The sequence below is a fragment of the Scyliorhinus torazame genome, chromosome 8, assembly GCF_047496885.1.
Source record: "Scyliorhinus torazame isolate Kashiwa2021f chromosome 8, sScyTor2.1, whole genome shotgun sequence".
Lineage (NCBI taxonomy): Eukaryota > Metazoa > Chordata > Chondrichthyes > Carcharhiniformes > Scyliorhinidae > Scyliorhinus > Scyliorhinus torazame.
Genome location: NC_092714.1, coordinates 218,140,277 through 218,165,811, shown reverse-complemented (window position 1 = coordinate 218,165,811; position 25,535 = coordinate 218,140,277). Strand labels below are relative to the sequence as shown.

At 58.4% G+C, this 25,535-nt stretch overlaps 1 protein-coding gene across 3 annotated transcripts in view; it reads right to left on the bottom strand.

The window, feature by feature from the left end:
• LOC140428374 (cadherin-4-like) overlaps positions 1–25,535 on the bottom strand; it is a 1,038,564-nt gene that overhangs the window by 116,920 nt on the left and 896,109 nt on the right. For all 3 annotated transcript variants that reach the window (XM_072514764.1, XM_072514766.1, XM_072514765.1), the window contains one exon: positions 2,048–2,301. In XM_072514764.1, coding sequence (XP_072370865.1) covers positions 2,048–2,301 — 254 coding nt within the window. The remainder of the gene's footprint in view (positions 1–2,047; positions 2,302–25,535) is intronic.

The window sequence follows — 25,535 nt, the reverse complement described above, 5'->3', positions numbered from 1 at the left end:
CCTCAGTTTTGTTTCAAGTCCTTCTGTGGTCTCACTGAACCATTTTTCATTAATCTTCTCCAACCACACAGCCTAACCCTCTTCTTCTATCACTCTAGCTTGAGACTACCGCTTGTTCCACTTCACAGCACCATCAGAGCCTAATCTTTCAGCCATTACACATTGGCCTTTGGAATTTGTTTCCTAAACCTTTATAACTTACTATCCCTTTTCCGACCTCCAAACATCTTACTGCTTGACCCATGTTTTATAATATCTTCTTCATTCTCTACACATCACAAAATATTCTCAATTCCTGCTCACTGTAAACTTCACCTTCCCACGTAAAGCATTCATATCTATCTTCAGGTGCAGACACTAATAGTTGTGCATGAATGTTGTGAAAATATATCCATCGACATAAAATAGCATTTTACGTGATGTGTTGCCAATAATTGCAAAGCTAACTGGCAATGAGGTGGCTAGTGAGTGTGCAAATATGCCAATGTACAAAGGCATATAGTGGTACGGTGCAGATGAACCATGCTGCACCCACACAGGTTTTCCAATCCCTGTTGGAGGTGGCCTGGTGTCATTAAATGATGACATTGGCAAGGTCCTCTCAGTGAAGCAGGAATAAGTAACAAAACTGAAATTGGATTAAAAAAACTTTCATTTTGAAGCAGGTCTCACATTCCAATTAAGTAGTTAAAGAATACAGGTTGAGTATCCTTTATCCATACATCCAAAAAACTAAACGCATCCAAAAGTCACACTTTTTGTTTAACCTCATTGACCTTTAGCGCAGGGAGTCAAGGTGTTTGCCTGCACTGTTCACCTCACGATTTTTGTGGCGAATATGTCAAAAAGAAATGGGGCCCCTGTATTAATTATGCAGTGATACATCTTGGATTCTCTGATTTGCAGGCTATGTCCTGTAGTGTGCGTGGGAACCGTGGCGTTTTACGACTGAACATTTGGCGCTAAATGGTCACCGATCCTCAGTTTGGTGGGGGGCTAGCAGGCAGGCAGCGTAGAGCACCCGGCTCTAGCCTCCGATATGGCCAGAGAATTGCCGGATCCGTGGCTGCACTTGTGCACGGCGGCAGCCTGTAGCGGCGGTACCGTGCAACATGGCGCCGGCTGCGCGCGGACCCGGCCTGCCAAATAGTGCCCCTCCTTTGCTGGCTCGCGACCCCCGGACCACTCCCCAACAATACCCCAGCCCCTGCCAAAGTCCCCCTGCCCACGGATCTGCTCTCCCCTTACTGTGGCGACGCTGGACTGAGTCCACAGCCGCTACGCCAAGTTCCCGACAAATAATAGCATGAGAGACCCACGCCGCCGGGAACTTGGCCGGTCGGGAGCAGAGCATCGGTGGAAGGCCTCCAGCAACGTCCGCAATTTCGGCGTTGGTGACCGGAGAGACCATTCTATTTACTTTATATACTATAGCTAGCCTAGCCTTATGGTTCTGTAATGCAAGTTTGTGTTCATTAATAGAAGTCTGAAATGCAGTCGGCCCTGAGGATTTGGGATAAAGGATTCTGGATTATAGCATTACCAGGATCTTGTTTGGAATTACTCCTGTTGGTCTATGAACAGTGGCCCCTTTTACAGGAGAGGAGCGGAAGGGAACTTTAAGTCAGGAAAAAAATAATCCCCTTATCACGAAGATCTTAAGTTAAAACGTAAAGAAAATACAAATTCTGCTGTCAGCTTAAAGAGTTCAATATTGAAAACTGGAGTCAGCACATATCTGCTTTCTTGCCATTTGAATATTATCCATATCTATTAATGTGCTGATTATGTGGAATACTTTTCCTCAATTTTTCCTTTACCAATTCTGTGCCCTTCCCATCTCTCTTGAAGTTTTTTGACCCCTTGCTGAGGTGCCATTTATCAAAGGACAGGTGAAGAATTTTTATGTTGCCAGTAAGCCAAGCTGATCTCCAGTGACAGCCGGATTGTATCTGTTCTTTGCACAGGATGGGGTAGACAGTATTACTGTGCTATAGTGTAATCTGGGCGATAGCAAATCAGCGAGACATTGGAAGAAAAATCTTACCGTACTGTTTGCTGCATGAAGCGGTCTGGATCTTGAGCTACAAATGTCGTCAGCAGTGTGCCCACAGGCATCTCTTCCTCTTGTCTGATCAGTTTGGGGTTGGGAATGAAAAATGGAGCTTCATTGACATCTGTGGCAGAGATAGCAACTGTTGCTGTGGACTGGAGTGAAGACTGAATTCCAGCTGCTAGAGGTGCTTGATTCATTACTACCACTGTCAGCACAAAGGCCCTGTTTATCTCATAATCCACTGGCTGAAAAACAGAAAAGTCAATATATTGGATTAAGTCTATAATTCCCATCATATACAATGTCAGAGATAAAAATAAGATCTGTGCTCCATGCACCCTGGCAGTAAGAAGATTGGAAAAATTAACCGTGCAGTTATGATGAATGTAACATTCGGTTGGGAGCTCAATTCTTTTTAAAAGAAAACCTTTTTCACTCAATTTCAATCGTATATTCTATGGAGGTATTAATTGTAGTTTTCGTTGTTCGTAAAGCAAAGGTCAGAAATCAAGCCCTGGTCTATATCAGGGTGGGGGAGGGAGGGAGGGGAGTGCAGAACATAGATGAAGGCTTTATGGTACATTAGAACTCAGTGTGTAGAATTAACGGAATGGATTTCTCACACAGAGGCAAATCACCATTAAATTACCAATCTGCTCTGACTTTTCCATGCCTGGACGCTGCTTTGCATTTTTTGCCAGGTCTTCCGAACCCAACTTCACCAGAAATGTGGAGTGCAAAATCCTTTGGAGATCTTCATCACAGCACTGTAGCATTGGGAGTAAGACAAGACACGCTAGCTTTTTATGGCACTAACTACCATATTGTAGGATTAAATGTCCAGTGTGAATGTTGGTGAATGGATAAATGAGAATGGATAAATGAGTCAATGGATAGGGTGTTAGGGTCCGTAGGTGAGGTAAATGGGGAGGGTAGCAGGTGGGCGAAGTGAGAGGTATGTGAAGTGGCCGGTGAATAGGCTGGTAACTTGGTAGGGTGGCAAGAAGATAGGGTGGCAAGTGGCATGGGGAAACTGTGGTGTAGTAGTAATTCCATTGGACTAGTAATCCAGAGACCCAGGCTAATGGTCTTGAGACACAGGTTCAAATCCCACAATAGCAGCTGATGGAATTTAAATTAAATCAATAAAAATGTTCTGGAGTTAAAATCGAACCACCTTGATGATGACCATGAAACTATTGTTGATGGTTGTAAAAACCCAATTGGTTCACTAATGTCCTTTAGGGAAGGAAATCCTTACCTGGTCTGGCCTAAGTGACTCCAGATCCACAGAAATGTGGTTGACTCTTAAATGCCCTCTGAAATGGCCTAGCAAGCCTCGCAGTTGTATCAAATCGCTACAAAGTTGAAAAGTGGTGAAATAGGACAGACCACCCACCATTGACCAAGCCATCAAGTGACAATGGCAAATTCAGCCCTGTCGATCCGGCAAAGTCATCTTTATTAACATCTGGGGGGGCTTGTGCCAGAACTGGGAGAGTTGTCCCATGGGCTAGCCAAGCAATAGCCTGATATAGTCATATCTTACAGATAATGTCCCAGATATCACTGCCACCATCCCTTAGTAAGTTTGTCCCACCAGCAGGTCAGGTCTAGTAGAGGTGGCAGCACAGTTGCATACATTTTGGAGGGAGCTGCCCTGGGACTCCTCAACATTGAATCTGGATGCCATCAGCTTTCATGGCATTAGATCTGTAGCCATCTGGGATGGCCACTTACAAAGGAAACATGGATACTCACAAAGACTCAAGGGAAATATGGCCAATACAGGATTCAGCCAAACTCAGAGCCTAAATGTATATTTGCATACAGAGAACCCAGACAGTATCGAAACCCCTAGCCGATTTGCATTCTAATGGCCCATTCCCCCAGGACAAAGGACTGGTACTCAGTTATCAGATACAATTCCAGACACATTGGCGCCACTCCCTTCACCCAGGAAGCCCAAACAGCCAAGGTCAATGACCGCTCAGGACACACCCAACCATCATGGCACCCGCCCCTTTTATTGGCTCAAATCGAAGGCAGTAATCAAAGCCTGCCGAATTCCACCCAAAAGAGCGCAAAACCCCAAAGGATAAAGAGAGACACTGCCATGTGTTCGATCCCTTTTGACCCTGGCACACCGGCACTCTTCGGCCCAGCCTATACCTGAAGCCAACTGCAGCACCACGACCAGAAGCAAGTTCAAGATCAACGATCGCTACCAGACGGATGAGCCCAGCAGAACCGAAGTTACTTCTCCAGACTCAGCCACTCCAGATCCGAACAAAGGCCTTGTTCCTCTGCCAAAGCCGGGTGCCTGAAGTTAAGTTCAGGTTGTTGTAGTGTTAGGTATAATTTAGCTTGTAGTGTTTTTATGTTGCATGTGTGAGTTAATCCTGTGTGTGGATAAACTATTATTGAACTTGAACTAACTGACTGGTTGTTGGGTCTTTGATCAATATCCGGTTGAACCTTGTGGTGGTATGAGACTCTGAAAAGCAATATCATCATTATTAATTGCCAACATTATTGACGTCTCCGGTGCAAATTGGCAACAGATCAAACGTGGACAATGAAAATTCCGACTGATTATTATCTACCGTGCAGCCCCCTTCCCCTTTCTCAGTGGATGAATCAGTACTCCTCCATGTGACTAGCAAAGGCACAGAATATGCCTTGGATGGAGGACCTCAATGTCCATCACCAAGAGTGGCTCGGTATCACCACCACAGGCCCAGCTGGCCAAGTCCCAAAGGACATAGCTACTCGACTGGGTCTGCAACAGGTGGAGAGGGAACCATTTAAGAGGAAAAAAAACCTTGATCTCATCCTCACCACTCTACTTGTTGCAGATGCATCTGCTAATGGGAATCATGGGAAAAGTCTGAGTCATACCTAGCAGAAAGTTAGATGGGTATTGTTGTTGAAGGACAATCATCTCAGTCCCAGCACATCGCTGCGGGAGTTCCTCACGGTAGTGTCCTAGGCCCAAAAAACATCTTCAGCTGCTTCAACGGTGTCCTTCCCTCCATCGTATGGTTGGAAGTGGATTGCGGAAGTGGATTGCACAATGTTCAGCACCATTCGTGACTCCTCAGATTGTGAAGAAGTCTGTGTCCATATGCAGCAAGGTCTGGACAGCATTCAGGCTTGAGCTGAAAGGTGGCAAGTGATGTGTTGGATGTTCTGGATCACAAACAGGTCACCAACACTGGAAGTGGTGCAACTTTATTTTATTATAAGGTTAACTATATTAACATACTTGAACTGTGGGTAAATGCAATACTAGCTTTAACTGTTGACCCTTGCCTAGTCCAAACCAGGTGATGCACTCAGCACATGGTGAATGTCTGTGTTGCAGGCTGTGAGCTCTGTGCTCCGAGTTGGTTGATACTAGACAGCGCAAGAAACTCTCCCGTCCTGTCTTTATCGTGCGTGTGCTCTCACTGGTGATTGGCTGCGGTGTTGTGTATGCTGATTGGTCCCACTGCATGTCCATCAGTATGTGTATGTGTGTCTGCACCATGATATACTGGTGTATATTATGACAGCAAGTAGCATGCACACAACACAAAGTGCCAGACAATGACCATCTCGAAAAAGAGATAATCTAACCAACCCCCTTGTCATTCAATGGCATTACCATCACTGAATCCCCAATCAACATCGTGGGGGTTATCATTGACCAGAAACTGAACGGCACTAGCCATATAAATACTGCGGCTACAAGAGCAGATCAGCGGCTGGGAATTTAGCAGCGAATAACTCACCTTCTGACTCCCCAAAGCCTATTCACCATCGACAAGGCACAAGTGACGAGTGTGATGGAATACCCTCCCCTTGCCCGTATGAGTGCAGCTCCTGCAACACTCAAGAAGCTCAACACCATCCATCACATAGAGATAGAACATAGAACATAGAATTGGCACCTACCACGTTCAACATTCACTCTGTCCACCATCAGCCATGCGTACCATCTATAAGATGCACTATGGTAACTCCCCAGAACTCCTTGGACAGCACCTTCCAAACCCACAACTTTTACTACCTCGAGGACAAGGGCAACGGATACATCGGCACATTACCAACTGCAAGCTCCCCTCCAAGTCAAGCATCATCCTGACTTGGAAATATATTGCCATTCCTTCACTTTCACTGAGTGAAAATCATGGAACTCCCTTCCTAACAGCACTGTTGGTGTACCTACACCACATGGATTGCAATGGTTCAAGAGGGCGATTCATAATCACCTTTTCAAAGGCAAGTAGGAATAGCAATAAATGCTGATCTAGTCAGCGATGCCTACATCCTCGGAATGAGTGATGCACGATCAATTACACTCAAGACGAAGTGATTTCAGAACTGAAGGCTTTAATCGACTAGAACTTGTTCCCCAGCAGCTTCGGTACAGAAAGTGAAGGCTGCCGGGACGGCACCGGTTCTTATACTCCGCCTGTCAGGGCAGAGCTACGTATCAACAGCCAATGGTAAACTCCTAGGTTGAACCAATGGTCATCAGCCTCTTCGGTACTGCAATACCTGATAATACCACATTCACCCCCTGTTAAAAAAGAGTCTGGAGGGGGTGGTGGCCAGTGGTAACAGTCGCCTTTAACATGGTATGATCAGATATGGAGGTACCGTGAGACCTCCTTACAGGGCTGTTGAGAATATTTACAAAGTGTTCGTTCACGGTTAAAGTCACAGCGAAGTAATCAGTCGATCGGGTGGCCTGGTCGTCCTTCTGGATCATCTGGGCTTCGGTAGTGATTCTGGTGGGGGTCCAGGTGGTTGCTTCTTCGGGAGCGTGGTTTCGGCTTCCCTGGCAGCTTTGTCACCCCCAGGCGGCGCTGTTGGGGCAAACGGTTGATACGGGGGGAGATGCCTGTAGGGGGCGTCGGTGGGTGGACGGGCCTAGGCAGGAGCGGCGGGAGTACTGACCCTCCAGTAAGATGCTGTGTGGGGGGGGGTAATAGATCGGGTGCACGTGGGGTTCCGGCGGGCGCCAGGTCCCGTAGGGAGACCGTATCTTGCCGGCCATCAGGGAACGCCACGTAGGCGTACTGGGGGTTAGCGTGCAGCAGGTGGACCCTTTCGACCAACGGGTCCAACTTGTGCGCCCGCACATGCTTCCGAAGCAGGATGGGTCCGGATGTCGCTAGCCAGGTTGGGAGCGAGGTCCCGGAGGAGGACTTCCTGGGGAAAACAAGGAGACGTTCATGAGGTGTCTGATTGGTAGTTGTACAGAGCAGCGACCAGATGGCGTGGAGGGCCACCGGGAGGACTTCTTGCCAGCGGGAGACTGGGAGATTCCTGGACCATAGGGCCAGTAGAATAGTCTTCCAGACCGTTCCGTTCTCCCTCTCCACCTGTCCGTTTCCCCGGGGGTTGTTCCTGGTCGTCCTGCTTGAGGCAATGCCCTTGCTGAGCAGGAATTGACGCAGTTCGTTGCTCATAAAGGAGGACCCCCTATCACTGTGTATGTACGCGGGGAAACCAAAGAGTGTAAAGATACCCTGGAGGGCCTTGGTGACGGTGGTTGCGGTCATGTCTGGGCAGGGGATGGCGAATGGGAACCGGGAGTACTCGTCAATCACATTCAGGAAATACGTATTGCGGTCGGTGGAAGGGAGGGCGCCTTTGAAATCCATGTTGAGGCGTTCAAAGGGACAGGAAGCCTTTATCAGGTGCGCCCTCTCTGGCCGGTAGAAGTGCGGTTTGCACTCCGCGCAGATTTGGCAGTCCCTGGTGACTGTCCTGGCCTCCTCGATGGAGTAGAGCAGGTTGTGGGTCTTGATGAAGTGGAAGAAACGAGTGACCCCTGGGTGGCAGAGGTCCTCGTGGAGGGATCGGAGGCGGTCCATTTGTGCAGTGGCACAAGTGCCGCGGGACACGGCATCAGGAGGCTCGTTTAGCTTCCCCGGTCGGTACAAGATCTCGTAGTTGAAGGTGGAGAGTTCTATCCTCCACCGCAAGATCTTGTCGTTTTTAATCTTGCCCCGCTGTGCATTATCGAACATGAAAGCAACCGACCGTTGGTCCGTGAGGAGAGTGAATCTCCTGCCGGCCAGGTAACGCCTCCAATGTCTCACAGCTTCAACTATGGCTTGTGCCTCTTTTTCGACCGAGGAATGGCGAATTTCGGAAGCATGGAGGGTACGGGAGAAGAAGGCCACGGGCCTGCCTGCTTGGTTGAGGGTGGCCGCCAGAGTTACGTCGGACGCGTTGTTCTCGACCTGGAAGGGGAGGGACTCGTCGATGGCGCGCATCGTGGCTTTTGCAATGTCTGCTTTGATGCGGCTGAAGGCCTGGCAGGCCTCCGTCGACAGGGGGAAGGTTGTGGACATGATTAGGGGTCGGGCTTTGTCTGTGTAGTTAGGGACCCACTGGGCGTAATAACTGAAAAACCCGAGGCAGCGCTTCAGGGCCTTGGGGCAGTGAGGGAGGGGAACTCCATAAGGCGGTGCATGCGCTCAGGGTCGGGGCCTATAACTCCATTTCGCACTACGTAGCCTAGAATGGCTAGACGGTCGGTGTTAAATACGCATTTATCCTTATTGTACGTTAAGTTAAGGATTTTCGCGGTCTGGAGAAATTTGCGGAGGTTGGTGTCGTGGTCCTGCTGGTCATGGCCGCAGATGGTGACGTTATCCAGATGCGGGAACGTTGCGCGTAAGCCGTATCGGTCAACCATTTGGTCCATCTCACGTTGGAAGACCAAGACCCCATTAGTGACACCAAAGGGAACACTTAAAAATTGATAGAGCCGCCCATCTGCATCGAAGGCAGTGTACTTGCGGTCACTATTACGGAGGGGTGGTAGGCGGACTTGAGGTCCACCGTGGAGAAGACCTTGTATTGCGCGATCCTGTTTACCAGGTCGGCTATACGGGGGAGAGGGTACACGTCCAGCTGCGTAAACCTGTTGATGGTCTGACTGGAGTCAATGACCATCCTATGTTTCTCCCCGGTCTTTACCACCACTGCTTGAGCTCTCTAGGGACTGTCGCTCGCTTCGATGACCCCTTCCCTCAGCAGCCTTTGGACCTCTGACTTGATGAAGGTCCGGTCCTGGGCACTGTGCCGCCTGCTCCTGGTGGCGACGGGTTTGCAATCCGGGGTGAGGTTCGCAAACAGGCAAACAGGAAAGGCGGGTCGACCTTAAGGATCGCGAGGCCACAGACAGTAAGGGGGGGTATAAGGCCGCCGAATTTAAAGGTCAGGCTTTGCAAGTTACATTGGAAGTCCAACCCCAGGAGGGTAGCCGCGCAGAGGTGCTGCAGGACATAAAGGCGGAAATTGTTGAATCTCCTGCCTTGGACAGTGAGGTTCGCTAGGCAGAACCCCTTTATCTCCACCGAGTGTGACCCGGAGGCCAGGGAGATCCTTTGGTTTACAGGATGGGTAACAAGTGAACAGCGCCTTACCGTGTCGGGGTCAACAAAGCTTTCCGTGCTCCCAGAGTCAATCAGGCAAGACATCTCGTGGCCGTTGATGAAGACCGTCGTTGTTGCTGTTGCGAGTGTCCGAGGTCGACTTTGGTCAAGTGTCACCGAGGCCAGATGAAGCAGTTGCGAGTTCTGATCGGGCAGCGTGTAGTCGGCTGTGCTGGGGGCCTGGGGGCCCATCCAAGATGGCGTCTCCCATGGGTCGCACACGGTGGCCGGGGATGGACAAAATGGCGGGGCCCACCCATCCAGCGTGGTGTCCGGGTGGCAAGATGGCCGCGCCCATGGGTCGCACGTGGCCCTAGAATAGGGGGGTGGCGGTGAGCGCTGGCCGGTCGGGGCCTGAAGGGCAGGTTGCCACGGCGGTCCCGAGTTGCTGGAGACCGTGGCCACGGCACGGGCCTGGCAGACCCGCACAAAGTGGCCCTTCTTGCCGCACCCTTTGCAGGTGGCGGTGCGGGCCGGGCAGCGCGGGTGGGGATGATTCGCCTGCCGGCAGAAGAAACAGCGGGGCCCGGCGGCGTTAGCGGGCCCTCTCATAGCGCAGTCCTGCGGGGTCAGCGGGAAGGTCTGTGGGGTGCCGCTGCGGGGTGCCACGCAGCCCAGGGGGCCGCCGTGCGGTCAGGCGCATAGGACTGCGTGTTTTGGGAGGCTACGTCCATGGACCCTGCCAGGGCCCGTGCCTCTCTAAGTCCCAGGGTGTCCTTTTCTAGGAGTCTTTGGCGGATCACTGAGGAGCTCATACCTGCTACGAAGGCATTTCTGATTAAAAGTTCCGTGTGCTCGCTCCCCGAAACTTGCGGGCAGCCACAGTTTCGGCCCAGTAGAGCCCGGTAGAAATCCTCCAATGATTCCCCGGGGCTTTGCCATCTAGTTGCAAGCAGGTGACGTGCGTAGACCTGATTTACAGGGCGGATATAATGTCTTTTTAACAGTTCGATCGCGGCATCATAGTCCTCCGCCTCCTCGTTAAGGGTGTAGATCCCAGGGCTGACCCATGTGCGCAGGAGATGCATTTTCTGTCCTTCTGAGGGGGTGCCTCCGGCCGTCTCGAGGTAGCCTTTAAAGCACTCCAGCCAGTGTTTAAATATTGCAGCCGAGTTCTCCGCGTGGGCGCAAAGTTGTAGACACTCCGGTTTGATTCGGAGATCCATCCTTTCAGCTTAAGTCTAGTCAATTAAATTGATGCACGATCAATTACACTCAAGACAAAGTGACTTCATAACTGAAGGCTTTAATCGACTAGAACTTGTTCCCCAGCAGCTTCGGTGGCGGAGCTACGTATCAACAGCCAATGGTAAACTCCTAGGTCATCAGCCTCTTAGGTACCGCAATACCTGATAATACCCCAATGAGTAAATTAAAAAAAGATTGCTATGGTGGCAAGTGGGTGAGTTGTTAGTTGGGTAGGGTGGCAGATAGGTGGAGTGGCAAGTGGATAAGGTGGCAAGTGGGTGGGGTGGCTATTGGAGCAGTCATGTTAGGTTGGGAATGGGGAGGAACTCTTGGGTCAGGGGCTAGTCAGGTCAGGTCGAGGGAGCAGTCAAGTGGTGGAGGTTCATCAGGTGGGAGGGGGTTTGCTGGGTCAGGTCAGGGGTGGTAATCAGTGGGGTATTCAGTGTGTGATTGGGGGGCGGGGGGTCAGTTCTGTAGTTACCCAGATGTTACACTAGGATTTTTCTGTCCAACATTCCCAGGTAATTTTCCGGATAAGTACCGTGGAACTGTCCAAAGTCTCAGATTCTAATTCAGAGTCTGAGATACAGACACAGAGAATCCCTGTAGCGGGGAATTTCCCATTGAAAGTTCAAACTTAACGGGCACTTACCAGAGGTCGACTACGTTCAACATTCACTCCCTCCACCATCAGCCATCAGGACTCCTGTGGGGTCCAGATAGACATCTTGAGCAGGATTCTCTGAGCCTGCGCCGGATCGGAGAATAAGCATTCACGCCGAGACGGCACGTGTCGCTGTTCCAATGCCGAGATGCAAACCTCCAAACCTGGTAAAACGGCGCGAACGTGGCGGGTGCCACGGGGCCCGGAGAATCGCTAGAGGTGGCCCGAAATTCGATTCTCCAGACCCCCAGCGTTACTACAGCCCGGATGGTCCTCCGGTCACGCCGGCGTCGTTCTAATCTGATTTTAAAAAGCGTAACCAGTCGTGCTGGCTGACGCTGCGGCCGGAGGAGGTAGGGGTCGGCGTGGGGAGACCTCAGGATGCCAGGACGGCACAGCCGTGGCTGCGAGGGTTGGGGGCAGAGGCCCCTCAGGTGCCGGGGAGGGTGAGGCAGACAGCCACCTTGGTCGGGAATGGCCTGCCATGACAGGGCGGAGCCAACGCCACGGGCGCCATTACGGCAGCCATGCAGATGGGCACCCACCCCAGTCGCTGGCTCAGCGCAGGCCTCCCGGCTGTTCGGATGGGCGCTGCCCCCCTCCCCCCCACACAGCCGGCCGGGTAGATCCAGGGCCGCACCAATGGCAGCCCCCAGTGAGGGCGGTGTCATCACATGGTGCCCCTGGCAGGAGGGATGGGTGACAGGTGTCGGGGCACCAAGTGGGCGGGCGGGGATGGGGGGCATGCGTGGCTGGGGCACGAGCTGCCAACTGGGTCGGCCATGTAGCCCATGGCACCTGGTTGTGGAGGGGGGTATGTGCAATGATGAAACATTGTCTACCTCCGCCCTCTGCAAATCGTAATCTTTGGGCTGCTTCCAGTGTTGTTGGCCGCCGTGGCGGGGACTGCTGCCTTGCATGATGCCCTGTGGGTGCTGGAGCAGGGGCATCACACAGAGGAGGCGGAGGCTGCAGCAGTGGAGTGGGCCACAGAGGTGCAAGTGCCAGCCACTCAGGCTGGAGGGCGGCCCGCCCGACAGGCACAGGGGGAGGAGGAGGAGGACCATGACAATGGGGAGCCACAGGACGAGGATGCTGAGGAGGAAGAGGAGGAGGAGAGGGGGAAGAGGAGGCGGTGCCACGGCTGTGTGGGCGCCCAATGAGGCCTTGTGTGTACCGGCGCCACATGTCCTTCTAGACTCTCCCGGACAAAGCATGCAGGAGGAAATTCAGGAGGAGCCGAGAAACTGTCACCTATATCTGCCAGCTGATGGCACACCTGGCACCGCGTGGGACTGGGGGTGGACATCCTCTCCCGGTGGCCGTCAAGGTGACGGTTGCCCTGAACTTCTATGTGACGGGGTCGTTCCAGTCGCCAAATGGGGACCTGTCCGGTATCTCGCACCGGTGCATCCGTGCAGTGACTGACACCCTGTTAGACATCGCAGACCTGTACATGCAATTCCCAGTGGACCGCGCCCACCAGGATGCCCGTGCAGCAGGCTTGCCTTGTCCCATGGTGCAGGGTGGCATTGATGGGGTGCATGTCACCATGCGGTCACCATTGGATAACAGGGCGATGATCATGAATAGGAAGGGGTCCTACTCCATGAACGTCTGTGCCCGGTGCCCGGACAGCGTACATGATGCATTCATATTGGCACAATTGTTCATCCCTGGCATGTTCGAGGGAAACCCCCCCCAGCTGCTGGGCTGGTTGCTGGGTGACAGGCGCTACCCGTTGTGGTCATGGCTGATGGCGCCTATACGCAGGCCACAGATCAACACGGATACCCGCTACAATGATGCCCATTGTGCGACTAGGCGTGTGGTGGAGAGGTGCTGTGGCCAGCTGAAGATGCGTTTCAGGTGCCTGGACCACTCTGGAGGGGCCCTCCAGTACCGGTCGGCCCCATCGTTGTTGTATGCTGCGTCCTCCACAATATAGCCCAGCGGATGTGCTGGAGGAGGAGGAGAGGCAGAGGGGGAGGGGGAGGATCACGATGAAGGATACGCTCTTCAGATGAGGGAGATGGGGAGGGGGGGCAATGTATGGGACATGGGGGCTGGACAGGGATGGGATGCTGCCCAACACCACCGGCTGGGCCAGCAAGTACGGGAGGAGTTGGTCGCCGCGCGTTTCACCAACTTGGGGGGGGATATTGCTGAGCATGGGCACGGACAGCACAGTACGGCACCACCTCCCGACCCCACGCCCTCATCTCCTCCATCACCTACCACCCTCACCTCCCCCACTACCGACCACTCACACCTCCCCACCATCGACCACCGTCACCTCCCCCTCTACCGACCACCCACACCTCCCCCACCACCGACCACCCTCACCTCCCCACTACCGACCACCCACACCTCCCCCACCACCGACCACCCACACCTCCCCCACTACTGACCACCCACACCTCCCCCACCACCGACCACTCACACCTCCCCCACCACCGACCACCCGCACCTCCCCCACCACCGACCACACTCACCTCCCCAACAGCGAGCACCCACACCTCCCCACCACCGACCACCCTCGCCTCCCCCACCACCGACCACCCTCACCTCCCCCATCACCGACCACCCTCACCTCCCCCATCACCGACCACCCACACCTCCCCCACCACCGACCACCCACACCTCCCCCACCACCGACCACCTCACCTCCCCCACCACCGACCACCCTCACCTCCCCCACCACCGACCACCAACACCTCCCCCACCACCGACCACCCTCACCTCCCCCACCACCGACCACCCACACCTCCCCCACCACCGACCACCCTCACCTCCTCCACCACCGACCACCCTCACCTCCTCCACCACCGACCACCCTCACCTCCCCACTACCGACCACTCACACCTCCCCACCACCGACCACCCACACCTCCTCCACCACCGACCACCCTCACCTCCCCCACTACCGACCACCCTCACCTCCCCACCAACGACCACCCTCACCTCCCCCACCACCGACCACCCACACCTCCTCCACCACCGACCACTCACACCTCCCCCACCACTGACCACCCTCACCTCCCCCACCACCGACCACCCTCACCTCCCCACTACCGACCACCCTCACCTCTCCACTACCGACCACCCACACCTCCCCACCACCGACCACCCTCACCTCCCCCACTACCGACCACCCTCACCTCCCCCACCACCGACCACCCTCACCTCCCCCACCACCGACCACCCTCACCTCCCCCACCACCGACCACCCTCACCTCCCCCACCACCGACCACCCTCACCTCCCACTACCGACCACCCTCACCTCCCCCACTACCGACCACCCACACCTCCCCACCACCGACCACCCTCACCTCCCCCACTACCGACCACCCTCACCTCCCCCACCACCGACCACCCTCACCTCCTCCACCACCGACCACCCTCACCTCCCCCACTACCGACCACCCTCACCTCCCCCACCACCGACCACCCTCACCTCCCCACTACCGACCACCCTCACCTCCCCCACTACCGACCACCCACACCTCCCCACCACCGACCACCCTCACCTCCCCCACAACCGACCACCCTCACCTCCCCCACCACCGACCACCCTCACCTCCTCCACCACCGACCACACTCACCTCCCCCACTACCGACCACCCACACCTCCCCACCACCGACCACCCTCACCTCCCCCACTACCGACCACCCTCACCTCCTCCACCACCGACCACCCTCACCTCCCCCACCATCGACCACCCTCACCTCCCCACCACTGACCACCCTCACCTCACCCACTACTGACCACCCACACCTCCCCCACCACCGACCACCCTCACCTCCCCACCACCGACCACCCTCACCTCCCCCACCACCGACCACCCACACCTCCCCACCACCGACCACCCTCACCTCCCACACCACCGACCACCCACACCTCCCCCACCACCGACCACTCACACCTCCCCACCACCGACCACCCTCACCTCCCCCACTACCAACCACCCTCACCTCCCACACCACCGACCACCCTCACCTCCCCCACCACCGACCACCCTCACCTCCCCCACCACCGACCACCCTCACCTCCCCACCACCGACCACCCTCACCTCCCCCACCACCGACCACCCTCACCTCCCCACCACCGACCACCCTCACCTCCTCCACCACCGACCACCCTCACCTCCCCACCACCGACCACCCTCACCTCCCCCACCACCGACCACCCTCACCTCCCCCACCACCGACCACCCTCACCTCCTCCACCACCGACCACCCTCACCTCCCCCACCACCGACCACCCTCACCTCCCCACCACCGACCACTCACACCTCCCCCACCACCGACCACTCACACCTCCTCCACCACCGACCACCCTCACCTCCCCACCACCGACCACCCTCACCTCCCCCACCACCGACCACCCTCACCTCCCCACTACCGACCACCCTCACCTCCCCCACTACCGACCACCCACACCTCCCACCACCGACCACGCTCACCTCCCCCACTACCGACCACCCTCACCTCCCCCACCACCGACCACCCTCACCTCCTCCACCACCGACCACACTCACCTCCCCCACTACCGACCACCCACACCTCCCCACCACCGACCACCCTCACCTCCCCCACTACCGACCACCCTCACCTCCCCCACCACCGACCACCCTCACCTCCTCCACCACCGACCACACTCACCTCCCCCACGACCGACCACCCACACCTCCCCACCACCGACCACCCTCACCTCCCCCACTACCGACCACCCTCACCTCCTCCACCACCGACCACCCTCACCTCCCCCACCATCGACCACCCTCACCTCCCCACCACTGACCACCCTCACCTCACCCACTACTGACCACCCACACCTCCCCCACCACCGACCACCCTCACCTCCCCACCACCGACCACCCTCACCTCCCCCACCACCGACCACCCACACCTCCTCCACCACCGACCACTCACACCTCCCCCACCACCGACCACCCTCACCTCCCCACTACCGACCACCCTCACCTCCCCCACTACCGACCACCCACACCTCCCCACCACCGACCACCCTCACCTCCCCCACTACCGACCACCCTCACCTCCCCCACCACCGACCACCCTCACCTCCCCCACCACCGACCACCCTCACCTCCCCCACCACCGACCACCCTCACCTCCCCCACCACCGACCACCCTCACCTCCCCACTACCGACCACCCTCACCTCCCCCACTACCGACCACCCACACCTCCCCACCACCGACCACCCTCACCTCCCCCACCACCGACCACCCTCACCTCCCACACCACCGACCACCCACACCTCCCCCACCACCGACCACTCACACCTCCCCACCACCGACCACCCTCACCTCCCCCACTACCGACCACCCTCACCTCCCACACCACCGACCACCCTCACCTCCCCCACCACCGACCACCCTCACCTCCCCCACCACCGACCACCCTCACCTCCCCACCACCGACCACCCTCACCTCCCCCACCACCGACCACCCTCACCTCCCCACCACCGACCACCCTCACCTCCCCCACCACCAACCACCCTCACCTCCCCACCACCGACCACCCTCACCTCCCCCACCACCGACCACCCTCACCTCCCCCACCACCGACCACCCTCACCTCCTCCACCACCGACCACCCTCACCTCCCCCACCACCGACCACCCTCACCTCCCCACCACCGACCACTCACACCTCCCCCACCACCGACCACTCACACCTCCTCCACCACCGACCACCCTCACCTCCCCACTACCGACCACCCTCACCTCCCCCACCACCGACCACCCTCACCTCCCCACTACCGACCACCCTCACCTCCCCCACTACCGACCACCCACACCTCCCCACCACCGACCACCCTCACCTCCCCCACTACCGACCACCCTCACCTCCCCCACCACCGACCACCCTCACCTCCTCCACCACCGACCACACTCACCTCCCCCACTACCGACCACCCACACCTCCCCAGCACCGACCACCCTCACCTCCCCCACTACCGACCACCCTCACCTCCTCCACCACCGACCACCCTCACCTCCCCCACCATCGACCACCCTCACCTCCCCACCACCGACCACCCTCACCTCCCCCACTACTGACCACCCACACCTCCCCCACCACCGACCACCCTCACCTCCCCACCACCGACCACCCTCACCTCCCCCACCACCGACCACCCACACCTCCCCCACCACCGACCACCCTCACCTCCCACACCACCGACCACCCACACCTCCCCCACCACCGACCACTCACACCTCCCCACCACCGACCACCCTCACCTCCCCCACTACCGACCACCCTCACCTCCCACACCACCGACCACCCTCACCTCCCCCACCACCGACCACCCTCACCTCCCCACCACCGACCACCCTCACCTCCCCCACCACCGACCACCCTCACCTCCCCACCACCGACCACCCTCACCTCCCCCACCACCGACCACCCTCACTTCCCCACCACCGACCACCCTCACCTCCCCCACCACCGACCACCCTCACCTCCCCCACCACCGACCACCCTCACCTCCTCCACCACCGACCACCCTCACCTCCCCACCACCGACCACCCTCACCTCCCAACCACCGACCACTCACACCTCCCCCACCACCGACCACTCACACCTCCTCCACCACCGACCACCCTCACCTCCTCCACCACCGACCACCCACACCTCCCCCACCACCGACCACCCTCACCTCCCCCACTACCGACCACCCTCACCTCCTCCACCACCGACCACCCTCACCTCCCCCACCATCGACCACCCTCACCTCCCCACCACCGACCACCCTCACCTCCCCCACTACTGACCACCCACACCTCCCCCACCACCGACCACCCTCACCTCCCCACCACCGACCACCCTCACCTCCCCCACCACCGACCACCCACACCTCCCCCACCACCGACCACCCTCACCTCCCACACCACCGACCACCCACACCTCCCCCACCACCGACCACTCACACCTCCCCACCACCGACCACCCTCACCTCCCCCACTACCGACCACCCTCACCTCCCACACCACCGACCACCCTCACCTCCCCCACCACCGACCACCCTCACCTCCCCACCACCGACCACCCTCACCTCCCCCACCACCGACCACCCTCACCTCCCCACCACCGACCACCCTCACCTCCCCCACCACCGACCACCCTCACTTCCCCACCACCGACCACCCTCACCTCCCCCACCACCGACCACCCTCACCTCCCCCACCACCGACCACCCTCACCTCCTCCACCACCGACCACCCTCACCTCCCCACCACCGACCACCCTCACCTCCCCACCACCGACCACTCACACCTCCCCCACCACCGACCACTCACACCTCCTCCACCACCGACCACCCTCACCTCCCCCACCACCGACCACCCACACCTCCCCACCACCGACCACCCTCACCTCCTCCACCACCGACCACTCACACCTCCTCCACCACCGACCACCCTCACCTCCCACACCACCGACCACCCACACCTCCGCCACCACCGACCACCCTCACCTCCCCCACCACCGACCACCCCCACCTCCAACACCACCGACCACCCTCATCTCCCCCACCACCGACCACCCACACCTCCCCCACCACCGACCACCCACACCTCCCCACCACCGACCACCCTCACCTCCCCCACCACCGACCACCCACACCTCCCCCACCACCGACCACCCACACCTCCCCCACCACCGACCACCCACACCTCCCCACCACCGACCACCCTCACCTCCTCCACCACCGACCACCCTCACCTCCCCCACTACTGACCACCCACACCTCCCCCACTACTGACCACCCTCACCTCCTCCACCACCGACCACCCACACCTCCTCCACCACCGACCACCCACACCTCCTCCACCACCGACCACCCACACCTCCGCCACCACCGACCACCCACACCTCCCCCACTACCGACCACCCTCACCTCCCCCACCACCGACCACCCACACCTCCCCCACCACCGACCACACTCACCTCCCTCACCACCGACCACCCTCACCTCCCCCACCACCGACCACCCTCACCTCCCCCACCACCGACCACCCACACCTCCTCCACCACCGACCACTCACACCTCCTCCACCACCGACCATCCTCACCTCCCCACCACCGACCACTCACACCTCCCCCACCACCGACCACTCACACCTCCTCCACCACCGACCACCCTCACCTCCTCCACCACCGACCACCCTCACCTCCCCCACCACCGACAACCCACACCTCCCCACCACCGACCACCCTCACCTCCTCCACCACCGACCACTCACACCTCCTCCACCACCGACCACCCTCACCTCCCACACCACCGACCACCCACACCTCCCCCACCACCGACCACCCTCACCTCCCCCACCACCGACCACCCCCACCTCCCCCACCACCGACCACCCTCACCTCCCCCACCACCGACCACCCACACCTCCCCACCACCGACCACCCACACCTCCCCACCACCGACCACCCTCACCTCCCCCACCACCGACCACCCACACCTCCCCCACCACCGACCACCCACACCTCCCCACCACCGACCACCCACACCTCCCCACCACCGACCACCCTCACCTCCTCCACCACCGACCACCCTCACCTCCCCCACTACTGACCACCCACACCTCCCCACTACTGACCACCCTCACCTCCTCCACCACCGACCACCCACACCTCCTCCACCACCGACCACCCACACCTCCTCCACCACCGACCACCCACACCTCCGCCACCACCGACCACCCACACCTCCCCCACTACCGACCACCCTCACCTCCCCCACCACCGACCACCCACACCTCCCCACCACCGACCACACTCACCTCCCTCACCACCGACCACCCTCACCTCCCCCACCACCGACCACCCTCACCTCCCCCACCACCGACCACCCTCACCTCCCCCACCACCGACCACCCACACCTCCCCCACCACCGACCACACTCACCTCCCTCACCACCGACCACCCTCACCTCCCCCACCACCGACCACTCACACCTCCCCCACCACCGACCACCCTCACCTCCCCCACCACCGACCACCCTCACCTCCCCCACCACCGACCACCCACACCTCCTCCACCACCGACCACCCTCACCTCCCCCACTACTGACCACCCTCACCTCCCCCACCACCGACCACTCACACCTCCCCCACCACCGACCACTCACACCTCCCACCACCGACCACTCACACCTCCTCCACCACCGACCACCCTCACCTCCCCCACTACCGACCACCCACACCTCCTCCACCACCGACCACTCACACCTCCTCCACCACCGACCACCCTCACCTCCCCCACCACCGACCACTCACACCTCCCCCACCACCGACCACCCACACCTCCCCCACCACCGACCACCCTCACCTCCCCACCACCGACCACCCACACCTCCCCCACCACCAACCACCCACACCTCCCCCACCACCGACCACCCACACCTCCCCCACCACCGACCACCCTCACCTCCCCCACCACCGACCACTCACACCTCCCACCACCGACCACTCACACCTCCCCCACCACCGACCACCCTCACCTCCCCCACCACCGACCACCCACACCTCCCCCACCACCGACCACCCACACCTCCCCCACCACCGACCACCCTCACCTCCTCCACCACCGACCACCCACACCTCCTCCACCACCGACCACCCACACCTCCTCCACCACCGACCACCCACACCTCCTCCACCACCGACCACCCTCACTTCCCCCACCACGGCATCACGCACATGCTCACCACCCCTCCATTACACATCCACCTTGCGGCACAACGAGCTGGGTTCACACGGTTGCTAGTGGAAGCGGGTCTGTTCCATGGCATGGAGGATGATGACAGCCCGCTCTGCGATGAGCTCTGAGCTCCACGTCGTTAGACAATGATACACCATCAAGACGAGACGACGAGTGATAAACAGATACGGTAAGGCGCTGCTCCCTCCCCATCCTACCCGTGACCCAGAAAATCTCCCTGGCTTCCGGATCCCACGCAGTGGCGATCCAGGGGACTGTGTTGTGACCCTCACTGTGCAAGGCGTAGAGTTCAGCAACTTTAGGCTCTACATCCTCCCCCATCTCTGCGATGTCCTATTACTGGGGCTCGAGTTCCAGTGCCACCTCCAGATCCTTACCCTGTAGTTCAACGGACACCACCTCACTGTCTGTAGCCTCGCGACCCTTTAGGTCGCCCAACCCTCCCTCTTCGCAAACTTCACCCTGGACTTTAAGCCCGTCGCCTCCAGCAGAACGACAAGATCCTGAGGTGGAAGATCGAGCTGTCCATCTACAGCTATGATATCTTGTAACGGCCCGGGAAGCTCAATGAGCCCCCTGATGCCCTCCCCCCGTGGTACATGTGCCAGCGCACAAGTAGACCGACTCAGGGCCCTCCACAATGACCTCTGTCACCCGGGGGTCACCCGCATTTTCCACTTTATCAAGGCTCGCAACCTGCCCTATTCCATCGAGGAGGTCAGGTCCGTGACCAGGGACTGCCAGGTCTGTGCAGAGTGCAAATCGCACTTCGATCGGCCAGACAGAGCACATCTGGTAAAGGCCTCCCGCCCTTTTGAGCGCCTAAGCATGGACTTCAAAGAGCCCCTCCCCTCCACTGACCTTAACGTGTACTTCCTCAACATCGTTGACGAGTACTCCAGATTCCCCTTCGCCATCCCCTGCTCTGACATGACCTCTGCCTCCGCTATCAAGGCCCTGCACAGCTTTTTCACCATGTTCGGGTTCCCCGCCTATATCCACAGTGATCAGGGCTCCTCCTTTATGAGCAACGAGATGTGTCAGTTCCTGCTCAGCAAAGGCATCGCCTCCAGCAAGACGACCAGCGATAACCCCCGGGGAAACGGACAGGTGGATAGGGAGAACGCGACGGTCTGGAAGGCCGTCCTCCTGGCCCTACGGTCGAAAAGTCTCCCAGTCTCCCGCTGGCAGGAGGTCCTCCCCGATGTGCTCCACTCCATCCGGTCGCTTCTATGTACGGCCACTAACCAGACTCCTCATGAGCATATGTTTGCCTTCCCCAGGAAGTCCACCTCCGAGGTCTCTCTTCCGTCCTGGCTGTCAGTCCCAGGCCCGTTCTTCTCCGTATGCGAGGAGCCATAAAACCGACCCCCTCGTCGAGAAGGTCCTGCTGCTCCATGCGAACCCCCATTATGCCTACGTGACACACCAGGATGGACGGCAGGACACGGTCTACCTTCGGGATTTGGCTCCTGCAGGCTCCCCGCCCTACCCTACACCGTCTCCCCCCCTCTGCCCACCTCCCTCATGAACTGACTCCTGCAGGCCCACCGAGGACAAGCACCACCACCCCCGCCCATACACCGCTCCCCCCTTCGCCGACTCAACATCTGGGTGTATGAAGCTGTCCGCACTCCCAGAGTTGAAAAGGCAGGCCGTCTCGAGCCCGTTGATCCGGACGGTCATTGTAGACTTTGCGAGGTGGTGTGACCTGGACTGGTGCAGTGTGACAGAGGCGAGTGTCGGAAGACGGTCGGCGGTAGCGGCGGCCAGCGTATGGTCGGGCGAACTGGGTTCCCGGGAGGCAGCGGAGGGGTCCCAAGATGGCAGCTCCCATGAGTCGCACTGGCGGGCGAGGTGCAAGATGGCATCCAAGATGGCGTCCCCCGTGGGTCGCACGTGGTGGGCGAGGTGCAAGATGGCGTCCAAGATGGCGGCCCCCATGGGTCGCATGTGTCGGCTGAGATTAAAGATGGCAGCGCCCACGGGTCGCACATGGCGGGTGGTGCGGCAGCTGAGGGTGGCCCCTACCGGCAGCAGGCAGCGCTGCTGGGCCTAGAAGATTTAGGGGGGGTCAGGCCTGGCTAGCTTTTGCGAAGTGGCCCTTCTTCCCACAGCCGTTACAAGTAGCGTTCCGTGCCGGGCAGCGTTGTCGGGGGTGAGTACCCTGGCAGCAAAAGTAGCACTTCGGGCCTCCGCCGTTGGCGGGCCGCGGCGCCCGGGTCGGTTGATGGCTGCACCCACAAGGCCCATGAGGGTGCCGCGCGGTCGGAGGTGTAGGCCCTCATGTTCTGGGAGGCCATCTCCATTGAGTTGGAGAGCTGGACTGTCTCTGGGAGGCCGAGTGTCCCCCCTTCTACTAAACGCTGGTGGATATAGTTCGAGTGCATGCCTGCAACATAGGCGTCCCTGATCAGCAGTTCCGCGTGCTGGGTAGCCGATATCGCCCGGCAGTCACAGTTTCGACAGAGGATGCGCAATGCGCTCAGGAATTCCGCGAGTGATTCCCCAGGGCGTTGGCGTCTCATGGCGAGGAGGTGCCTAGCATATACCTGGTTGACGGATTTCACATAATGTCCTTTTAGCAGCGTTATTGCCTACGCATACGAGGGGGGTGCCCTAATGAGGTTAAAGGTTCTTGGGCTCACCCGTGCATGGAGGACCTGCTTCTTCTGGAGGTCCGTGATGTCTTCGTTGAAAGATGCGAGGTAGGCCTCGAAGCAGCTTAGCCAGTGTTCAAAAGTCTCTGTAGCGTCAGCTGCTGTGGGTCCAGTTGCAAGTGGTCAGGCTTGAGTGAGGAGTTCATCTTGAGTGAAGAGTCCATCTTTAGAAGTTTAGTGTATTAAATTGATACACCATCAATAATAAACAAGTGAAAAACGTAACTGAGGCTTTGATTCACTAAACAGCAAGCCTCCTGCCTCTGGACCCAGAGGCAGCTTTCATATGTCTTACAGTGTGTTTAATAAGAGAAAATCTGTACATGTGCCCTAGTCTGTGTAACTAATCGTGCCAACTTACTAAGTGTCTACCTTTCTGGCCTTACAGGCCCTATGACTACGTCTAGGTGTTTCCTCAGACGGTACAGCAGAAGTGGAGGCGGACTGCTGTGACTTCTGCCCTGTGACTGGAGTCTCCCTTTGGTGGTCATTTCTTGGGGTGGCCTGACCTGGCTGGGCCAAGCTGCGCCTCGAGCGACCGGGATGGCATGCTGACAACTTGTTCTGCCCACTGCCCACCAGATGCACCAGGGACGGTAGGCGAGGTGCTGCAGTGTTCCAGGACCTTTTCTGCAGGGGGACGCGGAACATGCCCCAGCACCTCCTCCTCCCTTGGGGTGCCAATGGCCCTCGGGCTTCTTCATGGGATGGGGGTGCGAGCGGATCCAATACCCAAGGCACCCACAGCACCTGGCGCTGCCAGTCCTGGAGGCCCAATCTAGTATCGACCAGGGTCTGCAAGTTTGCAGCCATGGAGCTCAGGGAGTTGGCCATCCCTGTCTGCGTCTCTGCTGGCCAGCACCGGGGCAATGGCGCCGAATCTCTCAGTGATGGCCTGCTGAGACTGGGCTGTGGTCTGCTGAGAGTGGGCCACGGTGCTGAGCGCGCTGCGATGAGCAGCTGGCTCTGGCTCATGGCTGCCTGTTAGTGGGCAGCCCTGTCCTGGACCACAGAAGTTGCGAGCACAGAAAGCCCCAGGCCTTGCATTCTCCGACCTTGTCCGACACCCATCGCGGCAGCCACCCAAGCGGTGTCGGCCTGGGTGGCATTCATGACCGGCACCATTCCCTGCTCCTGCACATGGATGTACTCCTCCACCTGCGTCTGCAGGTGCTGGAAATGGGCAGTCATCCCCTTCTCTCGTCCCTGGGTCTCTGACTGCATTGGGTCACTGGGTGGGTGTGGAAATTCCAGGAACCCGAGATCCGTCTGGGGGGCCGGTCTGCCCTCCGACCGTCCAGCCGTTTCATGCACAGAGGAGCTCCGCTCGCAGGAACCCTGGCCCCTGAACCCCCAAAACTCCAACTGACCTATAAGGAGATCATCGGGCCGCTCCGTGCACACCTCACAAACGCAGGCCACCCATGGGCCAGATCCCTGGCATGGTAAAAATGCCAGCCTGGCACTGCCAGCCTGGCACTGCCCATGCCAGCAGGTAGTGCCACCTGGAACATTGGCAGTGACACCTGGGCTCCTTGGCACTGTCAAGCTGGCACATCGGTGGCCTCACAGTGCCAGGATGTCAGTCTGGCAGTGCCAAGATGCCAGGCTGATAACAAAAGTTCCATGGGGTCACCCTGCCAAGAAGCAATCACCTGGAGGGCTCTGATCCTTTGGTTGACCCGATCCCTTGGGAGATCCTCCACCCCCCCCCCCCCACCCCCCCAAGTGCCGCTCCATCTAGTCCCCTGGGAAACAGT